The 27,300-nt window shown below is 33.5% G+C and overlaps 1 protein-coding gene across 2 annotated transcripts; it reads right to left on the bottom strand.

The window, feature by feature from the left end:
* Nucleotides 1-16,519: 16,519 nt before the first annotated feature.
* Nucleotides 16,520-22,673, bottom strand: LOC139885571 (subtilisin-like protease SBT2.6). Of its 2 annotated transcripts, none has more exons than XM_071869326.1 (12): nucleotides 22,625-22,673; nucleotides 22,153-22,212; nucleotides 21,613-21,853; nucleotides 21,382-21,526; nucleotides 20,789-21,183; nucleotides 20,211-20,306; nucleotides 20,053-20,125; nucleotides 19,644-19,929; nucleotides 19,105-19,430; nucleotides 18,244-18,511; nucleotides 17,871-18,152; nucleotides 16,520-17,485 (listed from the first exon to the last, which is right to left on the bottom strand). In XM_071869326.1, exons 3-12 carry the CDS (start codon nucleotides 21,789-21,791, stop codon nucleotides 17,079-17,081), a joined length of 2,457 nt encoding a protein of 818 aa, XP_071725427.1. In that variant the 5' UTR covers nucleotides 21,792-21,853; nucleotides 22,153-22,212; nucleotides 22,625-22,673; the 3' UTR covers nucleotides 16,520-17,078. The 2 variants fall into 2 exon arrangements, with proteins under 2 accessions (XP_071725427.1, XP_071725428.1); XM_071869327.1 differs by lacking the exon at nucleotides 22,625-22,673 and adding an exon at nucleotides 22,338-22,450.
* Between the last annotated feature and the right edge of the window lie 4,627 nt (nucleotides 22,674-27,300).

Below are 27,300 nucleotides of genomic sequence, written 5' to 3'. Positions count from 1 at the left end.
GAGTTTTTCTTTAAGAATATTAAAAGATTTGATGCATTCATCCAAAAAGATGAATGGAGCATCCTTTTCTAGGAGTTTATTCATAGGAGTGGCAATTTTAGAAAAATCTTTTATGAAACGTCGGTAAAAACCGGCATGCCCTAGAAAACTCCTAACTCCTCTAACATTGGTGGGATGTGGAAGTTTAGCAATTACATCTACTTTAGCTCTATCCACTTCAATTCCTTCCTTTGAAATTTTATGACCAAGAACGATGCCTTCTCTAACCATAAAATGGCATTTCTCCCAATTAAGAACTAGATTTGATTGCTCGCATCTAATAAGCATTCGTTCAAGATTAACTAGACATGTTTCAAATGTATCAACGAAGACTGAAAAGTCATCCATGAAAACTTCCATGCATTCTTCTATCATGTCGTGAAAAATCGCCATCATGCACATTTGAAAGGTTGCAGAGGCGTTGCAAATTCCAAATGGCATGCGTTTGTAAGTAAAAGTACCATAAGGGCACGTGAACGTAGTTTTCTCTTGATCCTCGGGTGCTATTGGAATTTGAAAATATCCAAAAAAACCGTCAAGAAAACAATAGTAACTATTTCCGGCCAATCTTTCCAACATTTGATCAATGAAAGGTAAGGGAAAGTGATATTTTCTGGTGGCGTCATTTAATTTTCTATAATCAATACAAACACGCCATCCTGTTACAGTCCTAGTAGGAATAAGCTCATTTTTCTCATTTGTGATGACAGTCATGTCACCTTTCTTAGGTACGCATTGAACTGGGCTTACCCATGGACTATCAGAGATTGGATAAATTAAACCTGCATCAAGCAGTTTAATAGTTTCTTTCTTAACAACATCTTGCATATTAGGATTTAGTCTTCGTTGGCGTTGCACATAGGTTTTATGACCTTCTTCCATAAGGATTTTATGTATGCAATACGAAGGACTTATGCCTTTAATGTCATGAATCTTCCATGCAATAGCTGGTTTATGAGCTTTTAGCACAGAAATGAGTTGAGATTTTTCATTTTCAGTAAGAGAAGACCATATTATTACAGGTAATTCAGATTCACCATGTAAATAAGCGTATTCCAAATGGTTTGGAAGTGGCTTTAACTCTAATGTCGGTGGTTCTTCTATCGATGATTTGTATCGATATCTGTCTTCTTCTTTTAGCATTTGAATTTCTTCTGTTGTTGGTTCGTATTCATTAGCCATGAGTGTAGCTAACATTTCAGCTTCATCAATTGGTTCAGTTCCTTCTCCTAAAGAACATTCTCCTGTTCCTTGTAATTCTGGAAATTCTTCTAATAATTCTGCATGTGAATCTATAGTTTGAATATAATAACACGTATCATCTGCAGATTGCGGTTGTTGCATGGCTCTATCAACAGAAAAGGTAACACTCTCGTCCTCTATACTTAGGGTCAGTTTCTTACCGAACACGTTTATTATTGCTTTAGCCGTGTTTAAAAATGGTCTTCCTAATATAAGAGGAACTCGAGAATCTTCTTCCATGTCCAGAATAACAAAATCTACTGGAAATACTAAAGTACCAACTTTAACTAGCATGTTCTCCATTATCCCTCTAGGATATTTTACTGATTGATCGGCTAGTTGTATCCTAATTTGTGTTGGTTTCAATTCTTCGAGGTCTAGTTTAGCGTATAGTGAATATGGCATTAAATTTATACTAGCACCTAAATCTGTCAATGCTTCTATTGAACCAAGACTACCCAGAAAACATGGAATTGTGAAACTTCCTGGATCTGATAATTTTTCTGGTATCTTATTAAACAACACTGCAGAACAATTAGCATTCATAGTAACAGCCGAGAGTTCTTCCATTTTCTTTCTATTTTTGATTAGATCTTTCAAGAATTTGGCATATCTAGGCATTCCTGAAATCACATCAATGAAAGGAAGATTTACATTTATTTGTTTAAACATATCCAAGAATTTGGATTGCTCGGCTTCAAATCTTTCTTTTCTTATTTTACTACGGTAAGGAAGTGGTGGTTGGTATGGTTTAACACAAGGTTTAGCCTTAACTGTGTTATCTTCATTAACCTTTTCAACTACTGGTTCTGATTCCTTCTCTTGCTCAGGTTGTGGTTCTTGTGGAGTAGGAATAGAATCATCAGAAATTACAGGTATTTCAGGTGGTTTAAGTGTAATATCACTTCGTGTGGTAATGGCTTTAGCTGTTTCATTTCGGGGGTTAGTATTTGTATCACTAGTTAGACTTCCAGGTTTTTTTTCACCTATCAACCTTGCTAGGTTGCTTGCTACTTGTTCCAGATTTTGAATAGAAGCTTGTTGATTTCTAAATGCTTGAGCATTTTGTTCATTGGTTTGTTTCTGAGATGTGAAAAACTGCGTTTGAGATTCAACTAGCTTCGACATCATATCTTCTAAATTTGGCTTTTTATCATCGGTTTGTGGTGGTTTATTTTGAAAAATAGGTCTTTGTTGATTGTAAGTATTATTGGATACTTGTTGATTGCTAGGACCTTGTTGGTTGTTATATGAAATATTTCGGTTATAATTCTGATTTTGATTGTAGATTGGTCTTGGCGGTTGATAATTATTCTGATAATTATTTCCAGGCCTTTGGTTCATGTATGAAACATTCTCTCTTTGTTCCATTGTTTGTTCAATACTGAGACAATCTTTTGTCAAATGTGGTCCTCCACACTGCTCACAACTAATTCGTATTGAGTGAATATCTTTAGTCATCTTTTTCATTCGTCTCTCGACAGCATCTATCTTTGCGAAAATGGAATCAAAGTCATGGCTAGAATCGGCTCTAGCTGCTTTAGATGATCTAACGATGTCTTTTTTTTATGCCACTCATGTGAGTGGGAAGCAGTGTTATCAATAATTTTGTAATCTTCAGTTGCGGTTTTTTTCATAATGGAACCACCAGCTGCTATATCGATGTCTTTTCGTGTAGTGATGTCGCATCCTTGATAGAATATTTGTACTATTTGATAAGTGTCTATACCATGTTGCGGACATCTTCTTAACAACTTTCCAAATCTTGTCCACGCCTGATATAGAGTTTCATTTGGCTTTTGCGTGAACGTAACAATTTCTCCTTGAAGTCTCATAGCTTTAGATGCCGGAAAGAATTGTTTAAGAAATTTTTCAACTAAAACGTCTCATGTATCAATCGCCCCTTCAGGTAACGATTCTAACCAATCTTTGGCTTCTCCCTTTAAAGTCCAGGGAAATAACATGAGATATATCTGTTCATCCTCCACTTCTCGGATTTTAAATAGAGTACAAATCCTATTAAAGGTACGAAGATGTTCATTTGGATCTTCCTTCGGCGCACCACTAAATTGGCATTGATTAGTTACCATGTGTAGGATTTGTCCTTTGATTTCATAATCTGGCGCATTAATGTCTGGTTGAGTAATTGCGTGACCTTGGCCAGTGCGTTTAGCCCTCATTCGGTCTTCCATACTTAGAGGTTGGGGATTTTCCATGATTCAATTTGTTGAATCTGAATCACTAGAGGATTCTGATTAGTGGTTCAGGATCTCTGAATTGTCCCTGAATATCCTCCGGATTCTCAATTGTGAGGTCGGGTTCAAAAAATGGATTATCGGAAATTTGAATTGGAGTACTTGGTCGACTAGATGACGATTCTAAAGAAAAATCAACGGCGACAATGTTGGCTAGATGTCTTGATCGAGTCACAGGTGGTGAACGTATGAAAAGTGGTGAACGTTTTGCTCGGTGCATTCACAGAATATCCTATTAGTTATATAAAATAAAAAATAAAAAAAATTATTTAAAGTTATCAAATTAATAGACTTTTTTGCTTTTGCCCACGTTTCAAATAGCCAAAAGATGTAGCAGGGAGCCAGAACCCTTTAAATCGGAAGCTCACAACTCAGCCACTAACAAATCCAACTATTACTACGAAGCAGAAAATTTGGATGTCTATCAATTTAACCGCTTAAAATAATTTTTCGTCGAAGTTTAAAGAAATTTTAGAGAAGAAATAGAAAATTATATGTCCTAAAAACTAGATCGGCGAGAAATAAGAAAGAAAAAGAAGCACGTCGAAAAACGTCGAAAAATAAAAGGCTGAAAAATAAAAATAAGAAAGTAGCGCGTCGAAACTTAAAATTCTAAAAACTAAAAATTAAAAGTTACGTCTAAAGGTATTAAAGCTTAGAGAAATTCTATATCCAAGAAGGCAATATCTTAAAAAGGTACTAAAATATATTTAAAACTAAAGCGATAAACAACGTCGTAAAATTCTAAAGCACTTAAATCTTAGTCTAAAGAAAAAGCACTTAAGGGATTTTACGGCAAATCCTAAAAATCTAGAAATATAAATAACTACGGCAAAAACTATAACTTAAAACTAATTACGAGCGAAAAATATAAATATTACGAATAAACGATTAAAAAGATACAAAATTTAAAAATAAAACTTAAATTATAAAAATACAATTTTTACAAAAATATTATTTTTATATTATTATTTTATAAAAGTATTAATTTTTATAAAACTAAATAAAACTTAAAACTTAAAATACAAAATAAATTAAACTAAAATTAATTAATATTAAATATAAACCCTAATTAGGGTTAATAATAATAATAATAATTAATTTAAACCTACCACTCAAGTGGTATTGGGTACTGTTGTTGTTGTTGTTGTTGTTAATTAATTTAAACCTAATTGTGTAATAAATGCGTACAAGGTTCAGCCTGTCAGAAGGCTCCGCGAGTGCGGATCCCAGCTGGCAAAAAGTACCGCGAGTGCGGATTATGCAGACTCAGCTGAGGTGCAGGTCGAATTTGTGCAGGTTCAGTGGTTTTTTTTTACTTTTTTAATTTTTCTGTTTTTAATATATATAAAATATAAATATAACTTATTACTTTTTTTATAACTTTTTCACAATAAATAAAATATATATATATATATATATATATATATATATATATATATATATATATATATATATATATATATATATATATATATATATATAAACTTTTTAATTTAACTAAACTTAAAAATATAGATATATTTTTCTTTTTCTTGTATTTTTAATATTTAAAACGTATATTTTTACAAAAATAGATTACGACTTAATAAAATTTTTTTTATAGCGTTGCACTTTCAGTGTTTAGGATCCCCGGCAGCGGCGCCAAAAATACTTGATGTACGTAGAGGTGTATACGAAATAGTTATATTTTTATTGAGAAATATTATTAAATACGATACAATTTTACACAAGTTATTTATTTATTTATTTATAGAGTGGATATACCTAAACCTTGCTACAACACTTATAGGCAGTGTATATAATCGTACAGTAGTGTAGTTTTTAGTAAGTCCGGTTCGTCCACAGAGAACTAGCCAAGTTTAACGCTATATTTTTAAAACTATATTTGTATATATATATATATATATATATATATATATATATATATATATATATATATATATATATATATATATATATATATATATATATATATATATATATATATATATATATATATAAGTAGTATTATTATTATTATAAAAGGGGGTTTTACCGTTTAATGACCGGTTTATCGATTTTAAAAACTTAAGTCGCAATTAAAACCTAATGTAAAATATTAAAAATAAATATAACTTAATTTAAAGCGTAAAGTAAATGACGATAAATAAAATTGCGATAAATAAAAGTGCGATAAATAAAATGACAGTAAATAAAATTGCGATAATTAAAAGTACGATAATTAAAAAGTGCAATAAATAAAATGACAGTAAATAAAAGTGTGATGAAATATGAAATAAAGGAATTATGCTTATTTAAACTTCCGTAATCATGATGTTTGACGTGTTGATTTTAATTTATTACCATGGCTTAATTGTTCTTTGTCCTGGATTATTTAATATGTCCATACAGTTTTTGTCCATAACAGTCCATCAGTCATAAATATAAAGTGCGAGTGTCCTCGTCAAATTATCCTTATACCCGAAGTCAAATATTCCAACTAATTTGGGACTTAAACTGTAATAATGTTTTAATACTTTATTATCAATTACACCAAGTGTCCTTGCATGTAATCCACCCCTGTTTCAACAAGTCCATTGACTATTAATCCATTCCTGTGTCCGGTTAAATGAACGATTATTAGTACTTATAAATATCCCGCCCATCGTGTCCGATCGAGTGTATGTGGTTATTTATAATTACGTCCAATTGTAAATCTTTATATTAAATTAACGAACTATCATTCAGTTAAACAAATATAAAGCCCATTAACAGCCCATAGTCTAATTTCCACAAGTGTCGTTCTTTTGTCCAAACCCCAATTATGGTACAAAGCCCAATAACCCCGTCTTTAATATTTAGTCCAACATCATTATTACTTCGATTTAAATAAGCATAATAGTAACTTAGCTACGAGACATTAATTTAAAAAGGTTGAACATAACTTACAATGATTAATAATAGCGTAGCGTTACACGGACAGAATTTTGACTTATACACTTACAACATTCGCCACTGTAACCTTATTATTATTAAACTTAAATTAAAATTAAAATTATATATATATATATATATATATATATATATATATATATATATATATATATATATATATATATATATATATATATATATATATATATATATATATATATATATATATATATATATATATATCGTGAGAGATAGATAGAAAGAGAGTATTGAAATCGATCAGAATGCGCGGCCTTTTATAGGCCCACGTTTCACTGTTGAGCTCCGCGAGTGCGGTGGTCTGGAATCCAGCTCACCAAATGAATTAAACGTGGGCTGCTTTAATTAAAATAATATATAATATATATATATAATTAATTATATATAATATTATATTCTTGTGCGTAGTTGACTTGTAATTTTTGGTCCGTTACGTCGCGCGCTGAAAGTTGATTCATGTCTCGGTTCCGAATTTTCGAACGCCTTTTCGTACAATTTAATATCTTGTACTTTGTGTTTCACGGCTTGTACTCTTGTAATTTTTAGACATTTCTCATCAATAATTTAAACCACTTTGATTGTACTTTGTACTTTTTAGCTTTTTGGTCGTTTGCGTCTTCAATTCGTCGAATTTGTCTTTTGACTTCACCTTTTATTATTTAAACGAATATCACTTGTAAATAGAACAATTGCAACTAAAAGTTTGTCTTTCTTGAGGGATAATGCTATGAAATATATGTCCGTTTTTAGCATTATCAACGGCAATCTTTTTTTGTTCAATAAGCCTTCCATTTCGCAACCTTACTTCCATTCTTCAACCATCTAAACACACTATTGGATTCCAAGAATGATACAAGCAGGAGTTTATCAAAATATAGACATATACATCAAACACCAAACTTAGGAAACTTGGACTTAGATATCAAATTGTAATCTTGCTATTGCTTAAACCCCTCACACTCAAGGTTGGAGATCTCGAATTTTGGAGAGTTCTCGTTTTGACATTTTTGAGGAGATCTCGGAAATTTTCCGGAGAGATCTCGGACATTGACTTTTCAGTTTTTTTGATATAAATATAAATATCCCTAAATATATCTATAAATATTTATATATTTATATAAACTTTTACGAGATATTACAAAAAATTCAAAAATATGGGTGAGAAAACCCGAAAATTACTAGATTTTATGAGAAAATCTAAGAAATGACCGAGAAAATCCGATAAATTGTGGCTTTGACCAATTTGACCCCGTTGACGGAGAAATCTTGGGAGACGGACATCTCATCTCGGCTGCCTTTCAAAAACGAGATCTCGGAGAAAAATAAGGAGATTTACAACATTGCTCACACTCCACCAGCCTTGTGTATGCATCATCGACATGAAGATGAAATCTGCTACCCCTAACTCCCTAAGTAGTAGGGGTGGCAATTTGGACGGGACAAATAAATGAATAGTATTTTGTTTCACCCAAGCGTACCTGTCAAAAAGGGCTTACTTCGACCCTCCATGACATTTTTGAAATGCAAAAGCAGACATCAAATTATCTCATTGATCATCTCAGCTTCAAGTTTTGCCTTCTGTTGACTCTCCCGTGATCTGATTTTGACTTCTTCATGTACGAATCTGAACATAAGGTCTAAGTATTATGAATAAAGGTAGCAATAAATTAACTACTATGAATAAAGGCAATACATTACGATGACCTGTTAAAAATAGCAATTAGAGATATACACTACATTAAAGCTGTCAAAAACTTTATTGCTACATGAAGGTGTTGCTGTAATGTTGTTACCAACAGCTACACAACATATTTCAGTCATAAATTCTCACTTTGACGACTATTTAAAACCTGTTTAGACTCAACAAACCCAAACAAATTATATATGCATTTGAAACTTGTCGGGAGTACTTTATAGCGCAATAAATAGTTTTCATCAAAACTCGTCCAATTTAAATTTAGACAAAATTGCACCGGGGGTCCCAACAAGCGGAGTCTAAAAGAATTTTTTTGACTTGGGGGGTCACTGTGGTATGCATTTGTTTTATGGGGAGTCCATTTGCCTAACACCGCTATCTTTTTCTGTTAACTTTCACCATGTGCATAGCATGTGAGGGTACTTGGGTCATTTTACCTCATTTTATCTTTTTATCCCTTCATTCCTTTTTATTTTCTTCTCTCTTCTTTTTCTTTTCTTTCCTGTTCCAAACTTTCAATCTTCATTTTCAATAATCCATCTTCGTAAACTCAGAAAGAAATCGATCAAATAATAAACCAAATTTCAAACCCACTTTGGTTCTTCACTCTATCTTTTCATCCATCCCACAAAATGATGAACCCAATTTAAAACCCATCAAATAATAAACCCAATTTCCACTCCATATTTCTTAAATCAATTTAGTACAAATCCCTTTAATAATTACGCAGTAGTTGTTTGGTTGTAGACTCACTTCATGAAACATTCGTAAGCAGATGGGAGCATTTGTTGTAGATACATAGAGCCAAAATAAGAATTAATCAATCAAAAAGTAGTTGGGTTTTAGTAATTTCAAGAGATTTATTTAATAACATACCGCACGTTTCACGACTAAAGAAGCTTTGCCGCTTTGGGACGTGGGTTCATTTGAAGTTAGTGATGAACAACGACGGTCGTTTTTCAGATACACTGCCTCCTCGATCGTTATTTATGTTCCACCGCAAGTCTTTAATTATATTCTCAGGTATATAATTCTATTACACTGCCACCTCGATCGTTACCTGAGGTCGATTACCTAGATTCAACAGCGATTGTTTATAGTGATTATCAAGAGGTCGATTTCGTGTTTAACTTGTGTTATGAAAGATTTAGTTCCAGATTTTGTATTTGATGCTTAAAACGAAAGTTAAATCAAACAGGGGAGTATATTACAGATGAAGACCAAGTGAAATCCAATGATTCATATATCTAAATTTCTCAATGATGAAAGCATAGTGAAATTATAGATATAACGGTTGCAAGTTTGAGATGTGTTTTGATCTAAAATTAGGGTTTTCAATGTAAAGGGATTAATGAAGAATGGATGCAGGTAACACCTAAAAGGGGTACAAGGACCAATATACCCTCATGTGCAACACTCTACCGTTAAGATACACAAACGTTAGGCAAATGGACTTCTCATGAAACAAATGCATACCACAGTGATCTCCCAAGTAAAAAAAAAAAAATTTGGACTCCGATTGTTATTTCGAACATACCACATGGACCCCTGGTGCAATTTTGTCTTAAATTTAAAAACCCACAAAGTTGACCCGAAGTCATTTTTGACATTTTTATTAGAACTATAAAATTTACCATAGAATACCATCACTAGATAGCCCAGTGGTTGGGGCTCTGACTTCTTTGCAAGAGGTCTCAAGTTCGAATACCATATGGGACGAATATTTAGTGGTGGTCAGTGAAGGGTTAGAAACAGCAAGGGTGTAATCCCGCTGGGCTGCGTACATTAGAATATAGGGTCGGATTACTCGCCCTCTCGGTAGCCCGAATAGGAAAAACCTTCTACCTTATAAATATACCATAGACAACTCAAAATCAAATCTGGGTGACCCAAATATTTCACTTTAATTCTACGAGTCTAAACAAGCATTTAGGACATGTCCATATGAATAAATACCCAATTTGGTATCATATGGACCAAATGGGTCGGGGGTCTAAATGAATGATAAAATGTGAAACTGGAAAGATGTAATGCTCCAGAATTTAAAGTTTGATTCTTAAACTTAAGCTATAAACGACAAATTAGAGTAATTGAAGCTGAAAAAAGTAATCACCAATCTTCTCCATTGCCCTCCAAATACAGTAAATTAACAATATATTCGCATGGTCCTAAAAGCACTCTATGTTAATTACTAAATCATAGGCCAGAAGGCTACATTCATCAAATAATGATTATAAATTATATATTACTATAAACCTATTTTAATTGGGCTCAAACCTATTTAATATTACTAAATCACTACATGATGCACAATAACGATTCTAGAATTAACTCAATGGAATCGTAAAAATTTATTTGAACGTGTACAAAATATTGAACGTATCTGGTCAAATCAGATCGGGTCGGGTCATGCCCAAAACACAAACCTAAAATTGAATAATTTGTTTATATGTAGTAGCAATTAATGACATATACATTAGCAATTTCGCATTAGCAATTTTAAAGTAGCAATGACCTATATAATAGCAATAATACAATAGTATTGTAGACAATGGCCTATAACAATTTTACAGTAGCAGTTTTAAATTACTATTCTATAGCACTTTTAAATTTCAATTTTACAACCTGTTATCAATATAAATCGCATAACATAAACAATAGGTGTAAAATTACAGTTTCCCCTTGACTTTTTAAAAAGAATAAGTTAGTTAGTTATGAGTGATGAGATTAGGGATTCATATACAATAACTATTACATATATATTTACCATTACACATTCATCTTACTTACAACTATATAATGAATTCACTATGAATACTCACAATAAAACATATATATCTCGACTTAAAAATTACACATAGTTTGTCATATTATATGCTTGATAATAATATTACACATTCCAGTGCAATAATTTTATATTATGTCATGTTATATTACGTTTTGTTTTCATTATATACTTGAAAATATTATAAGATTTCTTAAATATATAATGGATATTCATTAATCAGCTTAATCCACTGTATATATATATAGACGTATGAACTAAAATTAAATGGATATGATTATGACTATGGATATGGATGAAAAATAACTAAATGGATATGGCTTCACGCCCCCACCCGATCTATATCCGATCCGTTGACATCCCTAGGATGAAGGATATATTGAAGATAGAACCAAAAAAAATTGTGATGTAGAATGAAGTAAACAGAATTAGAATTGGAATTGGACAAAAGTTTGTTTATTTTTATATATAATATATTCAATGGCTCATACTGTAAAGTCGTAAGAGAGCTAATTTCAAACACTTTAAGAGTCATAACTATGAAATTATAATTTCTAAAAATTTATGGGGTCCCATTATTATATTTAGTGGTGTCCTCAGTGGCGACTTCAGGATGAAAATCCAACGGGGTCCTAAATATTTTGTTCAAAGTTAATAATATTTAAAGGGAACTCTATTGGTTGTTTACCTCTAAAAAAACCTTAAATTTTAAAAATATATAGGGTCCTAAACTTAAATTTAGTGGTGTCCTATACAATTTAAACAATACATCGTATAAAAAAATTTCAAAGTAGTGGGGTCCTTTGACCCCACACCTATACAAGTAAAATCGCCTCCGGGTGTCCTATACGAATATAATAATTTTTTTTGATAAATTTCGAAAAACTAGTGGTGTCACGGGACCTCGTCCGGATTCACCTACACTTGCCACAGATGATGAACCAACAACTCTAAACCTATTTTAATTGGGATGATGAACCAACAACTCTAAACCTATTTTAATTGGGATCAAATACTGATTTAACGACTGAATATAATTGGGATTATATTTAATGATCATTACATTGCAGTATCATTCTATTCTATTCTATTCTATTCTACTTACATACTAAACCTCCTCCAAAATTTGGCCGTTAACCTCCTCCAAAATTTGGCCGTTTCAGTTTTAACGGGTTGTCGTTTTGAGTTTGCGTTCACACTACAAATGGTCCTCCAACTTTCGCACAAATTACACAACGACCCCTCAACTTTACAATTTTTCAGGGGTAAAAACGTAAATTTATAATTTAATTAAAATAAAAAAACCTTACTCCACCCGAATTTATAACGGGCCCTATCTTCTCGCTCGGTGCGAGTTAAATTTTTCCGAGGCCACCGTTCAACTCGAAAAAATCTCACGAACCCAACGGGACTAACTATATGCAAAACGGACATCGTTAAAAAAACACTAAATAACGTGCCCTATATTCACGCTCGGTGCGAGTTAAATTTTTCCGAGACCACCGTTCAACTCGAAATAATTTTACGAACACAACGCGACTAACTATACGCGAAACGGACATCGTTAAAAAAAAAAAAAAATCGGGCTATATTACATACATATATATACATATACAACACGACTAACTATAAGCGAAACGGACATCGTATATCCAAATTGGACCGCGCGTCGAATACAACCGCAGCAACGCGCGGTCGGATTTTTTCTAGTTTACAACAAATAGTTAGGGATACTTATTTATGTTTTATAAATTTAATTAACTTTGTCTTTGTGTTTGATAATTACTCCGTAACTAATTAGGCCCCATGTAATTTATTTAATGTTTCTTGTTTGTATTTGGTCCTAGCTCCTTGTATTTCCTGTTTCTTAATAATATACTTCGTAAATATAAATATATCTTTGCTGTTTAAAAAAAAAAAAAAAACATTCTTATTACATCAACGTTTTAGATTCATTATTAGTTATAGTTCTCCAAAAGAGTTTACCAATCAAGTGGTTGGCCTATTTGCCTTCTTTCCTCACAACTACCCTGTCCTTTTTAACTTCACAAGTAAACGTACTCTTTTCATATACCAAATTTTAAATTTCAATTTCAATTTTAGTTTTAATTTTCTTTTTAATTGTATGCCTTTCAAACTAGGGAAAAATCCATAAAAAGATGACATATTATATCACTTTTCTTATTTTCGGTAATATATTTCATTTCGCTATAAAAAATGAGTTATTTTTCAAAAGTTAATCTAAAAGAGGGGTGTTGTTATCTTTCTTAGTTAAGTGTCAACTTTGCATTACATGTAAAGTCCTTTATTGACCAACGTTTTCAACTCGCGATTTTGACGCACGTTATCGACGCACGATTCCGACACACGTTTTTGACCTGCGTTTTTGAGGCGCGTTTTCAACTCGTGTTTCCAACGCGCGTTTTCCAAGGAGCGTTTTCAATGCGCGTCGATCGTGGCACATTTTCAACTCACGATTTTGACGCGCGTTCTCGAGGAGCGATTTCGACGCGTATCGAAATGTTGCCATTTTCGATCATTTCTTTGGGAATTACTTTATAAGGGAAAAACACGCATCGAATACGCGCATCGAAAAACACGCCTCAAAAAAGCGCATCAAAAAAACACGCCTCGAAAACGCGTGTCGGAATCGCGCGTCAAAATCGCGATTTGTAAACGTTGGTCGATAAAGGACTTGACATGTTATGCAAATTTGACACTTAACTGAGAAAGTTAACGACACCATTCTTTTTGATTAACTTTCGAAAATACATTTTTTTTTATAGCGAAATGATATATATTACGGAAAATAGGAAAACTAGTATAATATGTTATCTTTTTATGGAATTTGCCCTTCAAACTATTGTACGTGTAGATTGCAAGTTTTAGCGCATTTTAATAACAACACATACATAGTGACTAGTTATATATATTTGTGTATGTCAGTATGTAAATCGTTGATGTGACGTTTCTAAATAGGCTTAATGAAGTCTTGGAAAGAAGACTTTCGTATCATGTCCAAAATTAGTTTTACACAAGTGGTCATAAGATTATGCATCTAATACATCTGTAATGTAATGTTTTAATAAACAAACAAATATATATATATATATATATATATATATATATATATATATATATATATATATATATATATATATAATGTAATGTTTTAATAAACAAACAAATAAATAAATAAATATATATATACATGTATATATATATATATATATATATATATATATATATATATATATATATACATGGGTTTATTATATATGTTTAGAATATGTCATGACTGTGGATTTCAGGATCTAAGGTTCTGTTTGGCTCACGGAATTCAATGGAGTTCTGACAAAATTAGCATTAAATTTAGACACGTGTCGTGTTTAAATTCAATTCCAATTCTACTAAAAACTAAATTACGTGAGCCAAACGGGGTCTAATTATCATGTCTTACTACCTATTTGTTAAATAATCATCATGTTTGAGAAATAATCTTTTTTAGTGCCACACCTAGAGTAGGTGGGAATTTAATATTATTTTGGGTGTAACATCTCATCAACCACATTTTTATATACTTTTATTTTTTTTCGAAAAAACAGTAACAACGGATCCGACGATCAACACTTACAATCGATACAAAGAAAGTCAAAACCATCGACAACCAGCCAGAAAAACCACCCGATACTGCCGAAAAACAGAACCGGCACCAACAAATAAAACACACAACAATCAAATAAATAACGGGGAAACGTCACCAAACAAAGGTTGCAACAACATTCTGAAAGAACATCCAGCAACATAATCCAGCCAAAAAATAACCCGAGGACCACCAACACCTAACACCGAAAGGATAGGAACCCACACCAAAAGATCCACATCACTTCACCATCAAACCAGAGCCCAAAAGGACTTGCCTCCTGGAGAACTGAATAAGTGGAGCGAAAAACTGCGGATTCCGGCCAAGCAAAACATTCAGCGAGCATCATGCCACAATAAAGAACCACTAAACCCAGATCCAACTAAAGAAGAGGCTTATGAGGTCACCGACAAACGAAAGAACGTCGGTTATAAAAAGCCTACGACCAAAACCAGAACGCATTTTTTTATATTCCATCAAGGACTATGAAACCAGTCAATACTTCAATTATGACCTATGATTTCGTCATCGTTTTCTTTTTCAAAACAATAATATAAATAATAGAGTCGAAGGGGTACAAAATCAAAATATCGGGAATTAAAAATATAGTCTAAAACAACTAGCGAGAGCGAAAAAAACTAACCTAAACAAAACAAACCACCACCAAGAAGGTGGGTTGACAGTTAGTAAATCTAGCTAACAATAAAATCAAAATCCCTAGTCTGGGAAGATCGTAAAAACTTTAACACAAAACACCAAACTCCCGAGAGAATACTGAATGAGTCAAAATTCAAAGAACGAAGAAAGAAACTCGGCTGCCACGAGACAACCCTAGCCGCCACGATAGAGATCATATCCGCAAAAATTCTGTCCCACCCCAAATTTAGAACCATATCTTCAATAGTCTTTAATTGGGAGATCGTCGTCTGGTACAAACCCAAAGGTACTGCTGGAAAAGAAACAAATGACAAAGAACAAACCCAAACTCGATACCGAAACAACGTCCACCACCACCTCCTCCTCCGACCCCGTTAAGAACGACCAACCACCACAAACATGGTGATAGGTCACCAAACTTGCCATCAGAGTTCAGAACCTCGAAGCCGCTAACAACTAGCCGCCGTCAGTGGCCTCCACCTACTGGGTGGTGGTGAACCACCATCGTTGCTTGCTTAAAGACTAGTAAGCCCCCGAACATCCAACCAGCCACTGGTGACCATCACTAACTAAGTGTTAGGCCGTCAAACACCATCAAACGTTAAGAACACAAGGAAATAGGAGCGATGCAGTCATCTCACAACCCCGGCAGCCAGTGGCGGTGGCCACTGGGCGGTGCACCACCAAATGCCATAGAAGATAACTCTGGTCTCCGACCCAACCCACATAAGCACACCCAATACGACGAGCACCATAACCACAATAGTATACCCACCTCGAAATAAAGAAAGCGCTAGAGGAGCAGCGACCGCGCCACTGCGGAAACGATGACTTTTCTGTGACTTTCTTGGAAAACCCAAACAGAGGTTGGAGAGGAGAAAACAAACGACCAGGTAGGAGTACTCGCGCATCACCGGAACCAACCATGAATCTAAAAGATGGGTGTCACCACCATATTCACGGTCTGATAACGATGGTGGTTGCCAGAAACAGTGGCTGAAACCCTGTCAAAAAACAGATCGACAGAGAGAGAGAAGAGAAGGAAACAGACACGGGAAAAGAAGGAAGAAAACGGGAAATGTTTTCCTAACCACCGGCGAAATGTCAATAGCCGGATCGCGCAGAAAATGAGCAGGGCCTTCTTTTTAGGGGTCTGATACAGAGTAGAAGTTTATTGTTATCAGTTTATAGCATGAAAATAAGGAACTGTTTTATCCAAATCTAAATCTAAATCTAAATATCTAATATAACAACTACTAAAGGCATGGACTATTTTACACAAATAGCATAAGTAGAGCATAAGGTTTATAATATAAAATAGATCTAGTCTCAGCTGTTTCAACTTTATGAAGTTTTGCTACACATGCCAAAAAAGGCTAATTGTGCAACCGAAGCTGTGGGATGTAAAAATACATGGAAGCGTTCCGCCTACGAGTAAAGCACCCGCGCGAGCAGTTCAAAACTTGATACTTTACATGCACAAATACTTATTGAGGAACACAAATGCATTCCATCACATTACCAAAACTAATGAGCCATTGCTTCCCCACTTAAATAAAACCACATTTTTCCCCATTCTTTATCAACATTGTACATGTAAAGAAGCATTCGTTACAACCTGCAGAAGCCATACTTCAGCAGCAGCAGCAGCAACAGGTCACTAGCAAAACTTAATATTAACGGAAGAAACCACAGCAGCAGCCTCTCTCGTTATACTACTTTTTCTTTACAACTCTTATTTTCCAACGGTTTTATAAAGAATATATCATATCTTATCATATAGTATGAAGACGAATTGAACCCAAATTAACGATCATAACCCATCGCTACGACCGGTAACCTGACCTTGTGTCCTCTGTTTCCTTTCAATAAAACCTCACCAAAGCTGTAGGCGTCAGTGGTTGATCGAACTGTGAGGGTCACAGTGAACTTTTGCGAGGCACCTGGTCCTATTGTTATTGCGGAAGGGCTTGTTTCAATGGCTATGGCTGGTGCCATTCTAGCAGTGATGGTGTAGGTCTCTTCTTCATCGACATTTGTGACAGTTCGCGTGACAGTTTGGGTTCCAACAAGATGGGAAACTGCGATAGATGGAGAATTTAGATTGTACGGATGGCCTAGTGTGTAGTTGCATGGTCGGTGTGTGTAGTTTCCGATCTCGTGAGAATCGATCCCGGGTGTCGTGCACAAGAATCCAAGATAGTCCTCATAACCTAAATATACAAGTAGAGCATGAGAACATTTAAGTGACATTATTTATGTTTGGGTTTTGCTAACGTTTCCCCTTGTGTTAAACGTTAAGATGCATTTAATGAACTCGAAGTTTCCTTATATATTATTTTATTATTATTATTATTATTATTATTATTATTATTATTATTATTATTATTATTATTATTATTATTTGTATTATGTATTTGTTTTGTATATAATACTCATTTTTTCAATCTAATAATTTCTATTGTTAGGCGTTTATTCATTACAAATTCTGATATTTATGGAAATTACGAGTTCATTAAATGAGCCTTAACGTACGCCACGGGGGCAAATGTTAGCAAAACCCAATTTATAATTAAGAAAATAAACGGATGACTAAACCTGCATCAAACACGAGGCCAGGATCTAGGGCGGCTCGGGGATTAACGTGACCACTCCCATAATCGAAAGGTGTCGCCTGGACAAAAGTCATCGTATCAGAACCTGAATTTTGTTGGGCTAAAATCGGTCTCGCACCTCGGTCAAGTGTAGTCGAAGTCGTCATCAAGGCCGATTTGATGGCTGCAGGACTCCAATGAGGATGTTTTTGCTTTATAAGAGCTGCGATCCCGGCTATATGTGGTGCAGCCATGCTAGTTCCAGAGATCATAGCAAAGCTTTCGCCTTTTTCAAAAAAATATATAAAAAAAGGTTTAATTTCATCCTTAAAGTACTAAAGTTTGAATCTTTAGAAAATGTATACTAAAGTAAGTACCTTGGTAATTAGCTTCATCGGTTCCGTTGGGAGACCAAGAAGCCCAAATTAAAGAACCGGGTGCTAGAATATCAGGTTTAAGAAGATCTGCATCTTCAAATTTATAATCTTTTATATTCGGGCCTCGAGCAGAAAATAATGCTACCATTGGTGCTGACTTGTGAAGTATCGGCTGCAAACCGTCACCAATGCTTCCTGTTGCCTTGAAACTCTTAACACGTCCAGTCCAATCGCGTGAAGTAGAGATATTGTAATAGTCTATAAGAACCTACCATTAAAAATAAGAACACCAAAGCTTCAGTGTTGCATGTAAACTAAAAAAATACACATGTATGGATTATAAACTATTAAGGTTGTAAAAGTCACTATTCGGAGACTAGGCGGTCGGGACATTGTAGGGACCAATCCGGCAAGTCGGAGACTAGTAGGACGTTAACCAACTTTGACTTTGACTTCATTAGACCAACATTGACCGATTTTGACCGAATACAACGGTCATTGACCAACTTTTACTTTATTCGACTAACATTGACTGATTTGACCAAATAAATCGGGCGTTGAGCAATTTTGACCGAATAAATCGGACGTTGAGCAATTTTGACCGAATAAATCGTTTTGACCGAATAAATAGGATGTTGACCAATTTTGACTTGGAAGGCATTCGACCAACATTGACCCAATGGATCCGACTTTGAACTAATAAATCCGACTTGGACCTACTAAATTGGACTTTTGAAAACTTTGACCAAATAAATCATCCAACTCGGAGACTAGTCAGACTACTACAAAATCTGAACATGTCGGAGACTAGTCGGCCTAGTCAAGGGACTTTTAGATTCATGCTAACTATTTATAAAATACCTCGGAGTTGCTAGCATCAGTGATGAGAATCCCGGGAACGGAAACAGGTACAGGTTGATATTTTGTTCCAGGAGAAGCGTTTTCAACTGCAAGAACAAAACCGATTGCACCGAGGCTTTTGGCAGTTTCAGAAACCTTTTTAATCGATGCAGAACCACTTTCAAAATTGAAAGAATAACCGCACAAAAGGATGTTCCCTTTGACCAAATTCCCGTTTAGAACTTCGGGCCGTTGGCAGTCTGACGGACTAGACTTCGTAGTTGACGAATCCAACATGACGTCGTTAGCTGCAACCAGGGTGAACTTTTGTTTTGGACTCGTAGCAGCTGCAAAATTCGACGAGTCATATGGGTCAGATATGTCAAAAGTGAACCATTTGTGAAAACAGGACTATTATTGTAATAATATTGTTAAGCATATACAAAATACAGAAAAGTTTGGGAACAAGTGTTTCTAGTCAACCCAGCTATTCTGTTTTGACCCATGCATCGACCCACCCATTTTACCGCCTCTACCAGTTACAAAATACTCTAACGTACGTGATAAACCTATTCCAGCAAGGATCTTTCCATTTCCTAGAGTCAAATGGTTTTTGTATCTACGGTCATCAACAGCAGCAGCTACCGATGCGATCCATGGACTGTAAGACACTATGCTTTTGGGCATCGGGCCACCGTTTCCGGATGCTTGTGCGACAAAAATTCCAGCTTTGACTGCTGAGAGAAGTGTGGCATCAAAAGGGTTTAAAAACGTGGTCTTGGTGGTTGCAGGTGGACTGTTAGGCCCTACTGAGAGATTCAAAATGTCAACGCCATCATAAACCGCCTGCAAACATATATTAAAAGATATGCAGTCTAAGTATCAAAAAATGAAAGAAAGAAATACATCCAAAGATAACATTCTGACACATAATTTTGTAGATTATATCGTTTAAACAAGTTAGCAAACCTGATCGATGGCTGCAACGACATCAGCAACAAATCCACCAAACATCCGGTAAAGTGCCTTGTAAACAGCAATCCTATATGCACATAATGTTTATTCACAACACAGTAAACATTATGATACAAGTTTAAGTATTGAATAAATTATTGGGTAAACTTTACCTAGCACGAGGAGCCATGCCGCTTGCTTTTCCAAAGTCATATCCTTGTACTTGCACCGGGATCCCGTTGTTTCCCGCTGCTATTGCCGCAGTATGACTATGGAACGATATTAATTAGCTCGTTAAACAGAGACAATATCAATAAACTAATCATGGGAGACTGAAAACAGAAGTCAAGATTTACTAAGTTGGACCTCAAAAGTCAAATTGTGTGATTATAAATGTCAAGGAGTTTTATATCCTACCAAAAGATGAAGTTTATTTCTTTATAAAAGCTTGTTCCTAGAGTTGGAAAGACGGGCGGGATATGCTGACTAGGTAAGTCAAGTACTATGGGCTAATATGGTTTGGGTTGGGTTGGGTTGGGTTGGGTTGGGTTGAGACACCAAAACATTTTTTGTTCCTAATATGGTTTGATAAAACTTCTTTGATCCATTTAAGATCCAACAAAGCGAAGATTATCCGTATCACAGGTATATGGGTCATCATGGCTAACTCTACTTGTTAGCAACACGAAAACTATTAGATTGTTAACTTAATAAACTATTTTGCTAAAACAATTAAAGGATATAAACAAACCTTCCATGTCCATCACCATCAAGAGGAGAAGCAAAGTCAACCGAAGGATTAAACGCACCAGCTGCAGTTGCCGCCGCTGCAAAATGCTGGGCACCAACAATCTTTCCATTGCAAAAACTCTTTTTTGTATCGGGATCAGCTTCACATTTCCCTCTATATTTAGGAAGAGGACCATACGGTTCAGTAATTTGATTTTGGAAACTTGGATGGTTCGGGTAAATACCCGAATCCACAAACCCGATCACAATCTCCTCTCCGGCCCGGTCAAACCCGCCTCCCGTAGGCCAAACTCCGGTCGGAAGCCCCAAAAATTGCGGAGTGTGTGTAGTCAGTTTCTTCACCTTCCAGTCTCTATCAACCGATTTCACACCTGGGGCCCGCCTAAGCATCTCTGCCTACTTAGATAGTTAACATTTATAAGACAAAAGAATAGAAAATGTAGTAAAGCTTTGATCTTTTATATCCCTACCCCCATTTTTTACAAAGATAGTTAACATTTGCAATAGATTGGATCTTTTATATTTTTACAGCCAATTTTTTAGTAATTTTAACTAAATGGTATAACTCAAATACAAAAAGGAAGTAAATTTGACCTGTTCTGGAGAAATATGAACAGCAAAACCGTTGATAAGATGCTTGTAGCTGTAAAGCTTTTTGTAATTTCCATCATCGAATAACGTTTCAAGAAGTGTATCGTGTCGTTCTTCGAGGTGTTGCGAATATGATATAACCGAATCACTGTGAATCATATAGTCGATAAAAAATGTTAAACGATAAACACGATTCGATCAGTAATAATAATATTCAAGAAATTAAATACTGACCTAGTGACATCAAGTGTTTCATCAGATTCAACAGCAGTAGCTTCAAAACCATTAATACCACCTGTGTAACTTATAACTGGCTCTCCTTCTAATGTTACAATATAAACCTCTGATTTCGCAATTACTAATACACCAAGTAAGATCATAACTTTAAAAACGGACTCAGCGGTCTTCATCATCTTGGATCTACTTAAATTCCCAAAATATCACTTCCAAAGCAAAGTAAAAACTGTATATTAATCTGCAATTTAAATCATATGTATATGTAATGTAATATGTATATGTATATGTATGTATATAAACATTAGCTCACAGCAGACTCATAACATAAAGAGAAATCAAAGTAGTTAAATAAGATAATTTCCATTCTATTGGTTAAAATACAGTTAAAAATTACTGTAATTCCAGAAGCTAATTTGATCAAATAACACTCTTTATCTATCAACTAATGTTCATATATTTACAGAACAAGTTCATCAATAAATGATATTTAAAACACATAAAAAGTAAAAATAAAACAGAGATGAATGAGATGTATACCAGTAAGATTCAGTAGTGCAACAATCACTTTCATTTACATCTGAGAATCATGTGATCAACCTGCATAATATACTTTAAAAAGTCATTAAATCACTTACTGAAAACCAATATGTACAAGAAAGGTATCAAGTCAAAAAATTAATTTAGAAACTTGAGTTAAAAAATAAAAATAAAAAAATCAATACCCATTAAAGATCAAACCAAACCCAACTCAAAAGCAACACCTTTACTCACATTAATCCAAAATAAAATGATCAAATCAAAATCTAATAAATACAAAACTCAACTCTGTTTCACCCAAAAATAAATAAAGCAGCTACAAAACTCAATGAAGATCAGCTAAAGTAAATCAAATCAAAGTATATAATAATTAAGATAAGATCAAAAGTTTATACGGAAAATTAAATGTAATACTGTGCAAAAAAGTAAATTTTTGAGTGTGAGTAAGTGAGAGGGTAGTTAGGGTTTTTACACTTTTTGGTAATGCGGCAGACATTGGAGCGAAGATGATGGGAAATGATAAAAATTAATTGCTCATAAATAAAATCAGGTGGGTTTTATGGTTCTCCTCAGGTCTCAACTGTCAATTTGCGAAGGTGGCCATGTTTTTTCTAATTTTCTTTTGCGTATTTGTTTGTTTTCTTTTTTTTGTTTGTTTATTATTTATATACACTATCCTTCCGTGATTTATTATGCACTTTTTCTTTTTTTTTAGAAAGAGTAGTGATATATCACAAACATTTTTACTGGCATTCACCATAAATTATACATTAACAAATTGTACACTATAATGATTATAATTATAGTGAATATAGTAAAAAATGTCTACATATCAATGTCAGAAGAAAAACAATTTTATTTTTTTTATTTTCATAAATAAATATAAATAATAAATTTTGTTATGCATTTAATGTAATAATGTATGCTAGTAAGACCAAAATATAAATAAAACTTAAATGATAAAAATGTAAAACTAACAAAAATATGATATATTGTAATTGTAATATATAATATAATATAATGATTCTTTTTTTTACAGCAGTTTGGGATTAACCAGGGAGCCTTAACCACCCACGCGTTCATCTCTTGTAGCTGCATAACCCGCCAAGAGGGAATGACCGGTAAAATTCCCCTCCCCGCTGTCCCCACACTAAGCGAAAGACGACCTGAGTGGATACTTCGGGTCAGAGATAACATTGAGTGCAATGTTGCAGAATTCCTGAACTCTCGCTAAGAGAGTCAGACCACTATCAGCTAAGCTACAACTCGATATTTAATAAAATTGGATTACGGAATATATCATATACTTATTTCGTTTTCATCAAACATTATACATTATATTATACATTATACATTATACATTATACATTATACATTATATACATTATAGATAGATATAAATAATAATATGATAAGATTGATTTGGAATATAGTTAGATTTTGTCTCATTGGTTTGTTACATAGTGTGATACGGAAACATGGGAGGTTTGTGTTGAAAAATATCGTGGCTACCTTGAAATTTGTAATGTATGTTTTTCTTTTCGACAAAATTGTTAATATATATATATATATATATATATATATATATATATATATATATATATATATAAAGATCGTAAAGATCCGGTGGAACATACAAATGACAATGATTGAAATTAAAAGAGCTCGCTCTTATCGTCCTACACACAAGATGAGTACAATGATTGAAAGATAACGAGCATATTGAAAATAAAATGACTACACAACGAAAACCACCAAACCTAAATCTAAATATATCATAAAACCGAGCCCGTATTCAACCCCGCAAACACTACAATTCAACAGCCGCACACAAATATTAACGTCGGGCACTCCAGCAGCACCAAACCTGAGGCCTATTTTCCGAGGTCAACTAAATCAACACCCGCCGGCAACTACTCCAAGTCCACCTAAACGGACTCGGCTACGGGAAAAGTATGAGCACACCAATGTAGCGACAACCAAACAGTACCATCGCGCAGTCAAACCAATAGAAGCCAAGCCATCTTGGCCGACTTTTCGAAGGATTTACAAATCCGTGGACCTAGAAACCGGTTCCCACCGGTAACCGCAAAGGATCACCAACAAAAACTGAAAGGATCCGTTCATATACATTATAAACGATTCACAATAGTTGATTACATCGCGAGGTATTTGACCTCTATATGATACGTTTTTCAAACATTGCATTCGTTTTTAAAAGACAAACTTTCTTTACATCAAAAATTGACGGCATGCATACCATTTCATATTACATCCAACTATAATTGACTTAATATTAATCTTGATGAACTCAATGACTCGAATGCAACGTCTTTCAAAGTATGTCATGAATGACTCCAAGTAATATCCTTAAAATGAGCTAATGCACAGCGAAAGATTTCTTTAATACCTGAGAATAAACATGCTTTAAAGTGTCAACCAAAAGGTTGGTGAGTTCATTAGTTTATCATAATCAATCATTTCCGTAATAGTAATAGACCACAAGATTTCAGTTTCTATAAATATCCGTACACTCGCAAGTGTATAAAAGTATTCTATAAGTTGTAGGCACCCGGTAACAAGCCTTAACGTTCATGTTTTACCCTCTGAAGTACACCAGATCAGGTGTGTTTAAAATAACCTCGAAGTACTAAAGCATCCCATAGTCAGGATGGGGTTTGTCAGGCCCAATAGATCTATCTTTAGGATTCGCGCCTACCGTACATAGACAAGTAGTTTAATGTTACCAAGCTAAGGGTATATTTCTGGTTTAAACCCACATAGAATTAGTTTTAGTACTTTTGCCTATTTCGTAAAACATTTATAAAACAACGCATGTATTCTCAGCCCAAAAATATATATAAAAAGGGAGTAATGAAACTCACCATACTGTATTTCGTAGTAAAAATACATATAACGTCATTTAACAAGTGCAAGGTTGGCCTCGGATTCACGAACCTATATTAATTATATATATTTATATGTTGGTCAATATTTGTCTAACAATTTTTGGTCAAGTCATAGTGTACCACAATCCTAATGCTCGAGACTAATATGCAAAAGTCAACAAAAGTCAACTTAACCCAAAATGACTTCTAAAATTTATACGTGTTTATTATATAACTTAACTATAGTCATTTTATATATTTAAATATATTTATTAGATTTTATAATAATAAAAGTCATTTATTAATACAAATTTATATTAACGTTTATATATGATAAAATATACTTTTATATATCTTAAGTAGTAAAATTTATAAAGTTCACTTAATATCATAAAACTATAGTGGTAAGTATTATTAATGTAATTATATTACGCGTGGTGAAAAATATCTTTGTATCCCCTATTTATTTGATAAAATAATATTGATCATAATAATAATAAGTAAAAGTTGTATTATTTTGTAATAATAATTATTATTATTCTATAAAAAAATAACAATATTTATATTTACTAAAAATGTTATTATGATAAAATGATAATACTAACATAATAGTAATAATGATATTTTATAATAACAATGATATTTCTATTAAAATAATAACGACGATAGTAATAATAATCATTTTAACAATAATACTAAAATTCAGTTGACTATAACTTCTAATCCGTTCATCGAAACCATTCGATATCTAAGTGAAAAGTTCTTAATTTTTCGCTAGCTTTCCAATGACATGCATATCATATACCCTATCTCAGTAGCATATGTATCTAATTCAGGATTCAACAAACCTATCTAAGGACAATATCGAATGTACAAGCATGCATAATCCTATATACTCGAGCACTAGTCAGGGATACACTATTGAAATATAAAAGTTAAGTTATGAGTGCTCACGTATCAATATTGAGATTCAGTATTGCAGGAAAGTACGTAGACGAAACGAAAATGATAAACGTTAGGTTGACCTCACGAGCAATACCCTCGATCAATACCCATAACCTCCATAGCTATAACCCATAATTTCCTTAGCTCTATTCCGTTTGAAAACTTATTTTAAAATCGTCTGAATATAACTCCGTCGTAGTATTTTATGTATACTAATAATATCTTGAAATATTACAAAGAAAATATATATGTGTAATTCGATTGAGAGAGTTTAGAGACATATATTTTCAAGTTTCTATGAAATAATAAAACCTATTGAATTCTATTTATAATAGATTTTTGAATTATTAAAGTGAATTATTAAAGTATGAATTATTAAACTGAATTATTAAAGTATGAATTATTAAAGTGAATTATTAAAGTATGAATTATTAAAGTGAATTATTAAAGTATGAATTATTAAAGTGAATTATTAAAGTATGAATTATTAAAGTGAATTATTAAAGTATGAATTATTAAAGTGAATTATTAAAGTATGAATTATTAAAGTTAAAGTAAAGTAAAAGTAAAGTAAAGGTAAAGTTAAAGTATAGTAAAAGTATAAAACTATGTACGTATAATACGCGTATAAATATATATAATATTAATTTAAATCGTTATATATATTTGATAAAATAAAATATAAATATCGTTATTTTATCATACTAGTTAAGTAATGAGTGGTCAAAAAGAATAGATTTCTTAAATCACAGTGGACCTCATAACATAGGCCCGTAATCATATCATAATGTATCTGATAATTCAATCATTTGATATTATCTCTTAATTCTGTCAATAAATATATCGAAACAAATACGTTCATGTAAAGTATCATATATCTAATACTTTGTTAATGTTTTCAGTTAATATTATATATTATATATACATATCTATATACACATAATTGTTTGTGAATCGTCGAACACGGTCAAAGGATAATTGATTACATGAATGTAGTTCCAAACTTTTTGAGATTCAACATTACAAATTCTGCTTATCGTGTCGGAAACATATAAAGGTTAAGTTTAAATTTGGTCGGAAATTTTCGGGTCGTCACAAAAACCGACCCGTGAAAACCGGCACTCGCCGGCCACTGAGAGCCACCTAAAGCCGCCAATGATCAGAAAATGACCAGAAAAGTTACTTTATGTCACCGGCAACCTCAAGAAGCCGTCACGCGATCAACAAACATTAACCGACCACCATACGCTGACCAAAAGCGACCACCGAGGGCCGGCAATGGTTGTTAGCAGCGGATAGGCCGCCAGTAACCACC

Source organism: Rutidosis leptorrhynchoides, chromosome 1 (genome assembly GCF_046630445.1).
Source record: "Rutidosis leptorrhynchoides isolate AG116_Rl617_1_P2 chromosome 1, CSIRO_AGI_Rlap_v1, whole genome shotgun sequence".
Lineage (NCBI taxonomy): Eukaryota > Viridiplantae > Streptophyta > Magnoliopsida > Asterales > Asteraceae > Rutidosis > Rutidosis leptorrhynchoides.
Note: the sequence above shows the minus strand (reverse complement) of the source record. Positions and strands in the feature narration are given on the sequence as shown.

What these genes read in the sequence shown, in the direction of transcription:
- LOC139885571 (XM_071869326.1), bottom strand. Translation starts at nt 21,791, where the DNA reads ATGATGAAGACCGCTGAGTCCGTTTTTAAAGTTATGATCTTACTTGGT. An exon ending in GATGGTGATGGACATGGAAG is followed by an intron (nt 20,307 to 20,788) that starts GTTTGTTTATAT and finishes ATCGTTCCATAG; the next exon opens with TCATACTGCGGCAATAGCAG. An exon ending in GGCATGGCTCCTCGTGCTAG is followed by an intron (nt 20,126 to 20,210) that starts GTAAAGTTTACC and finishes ATGTGCATATAG; the next exon opens with GATTGCTGTTTACAAGGCAC.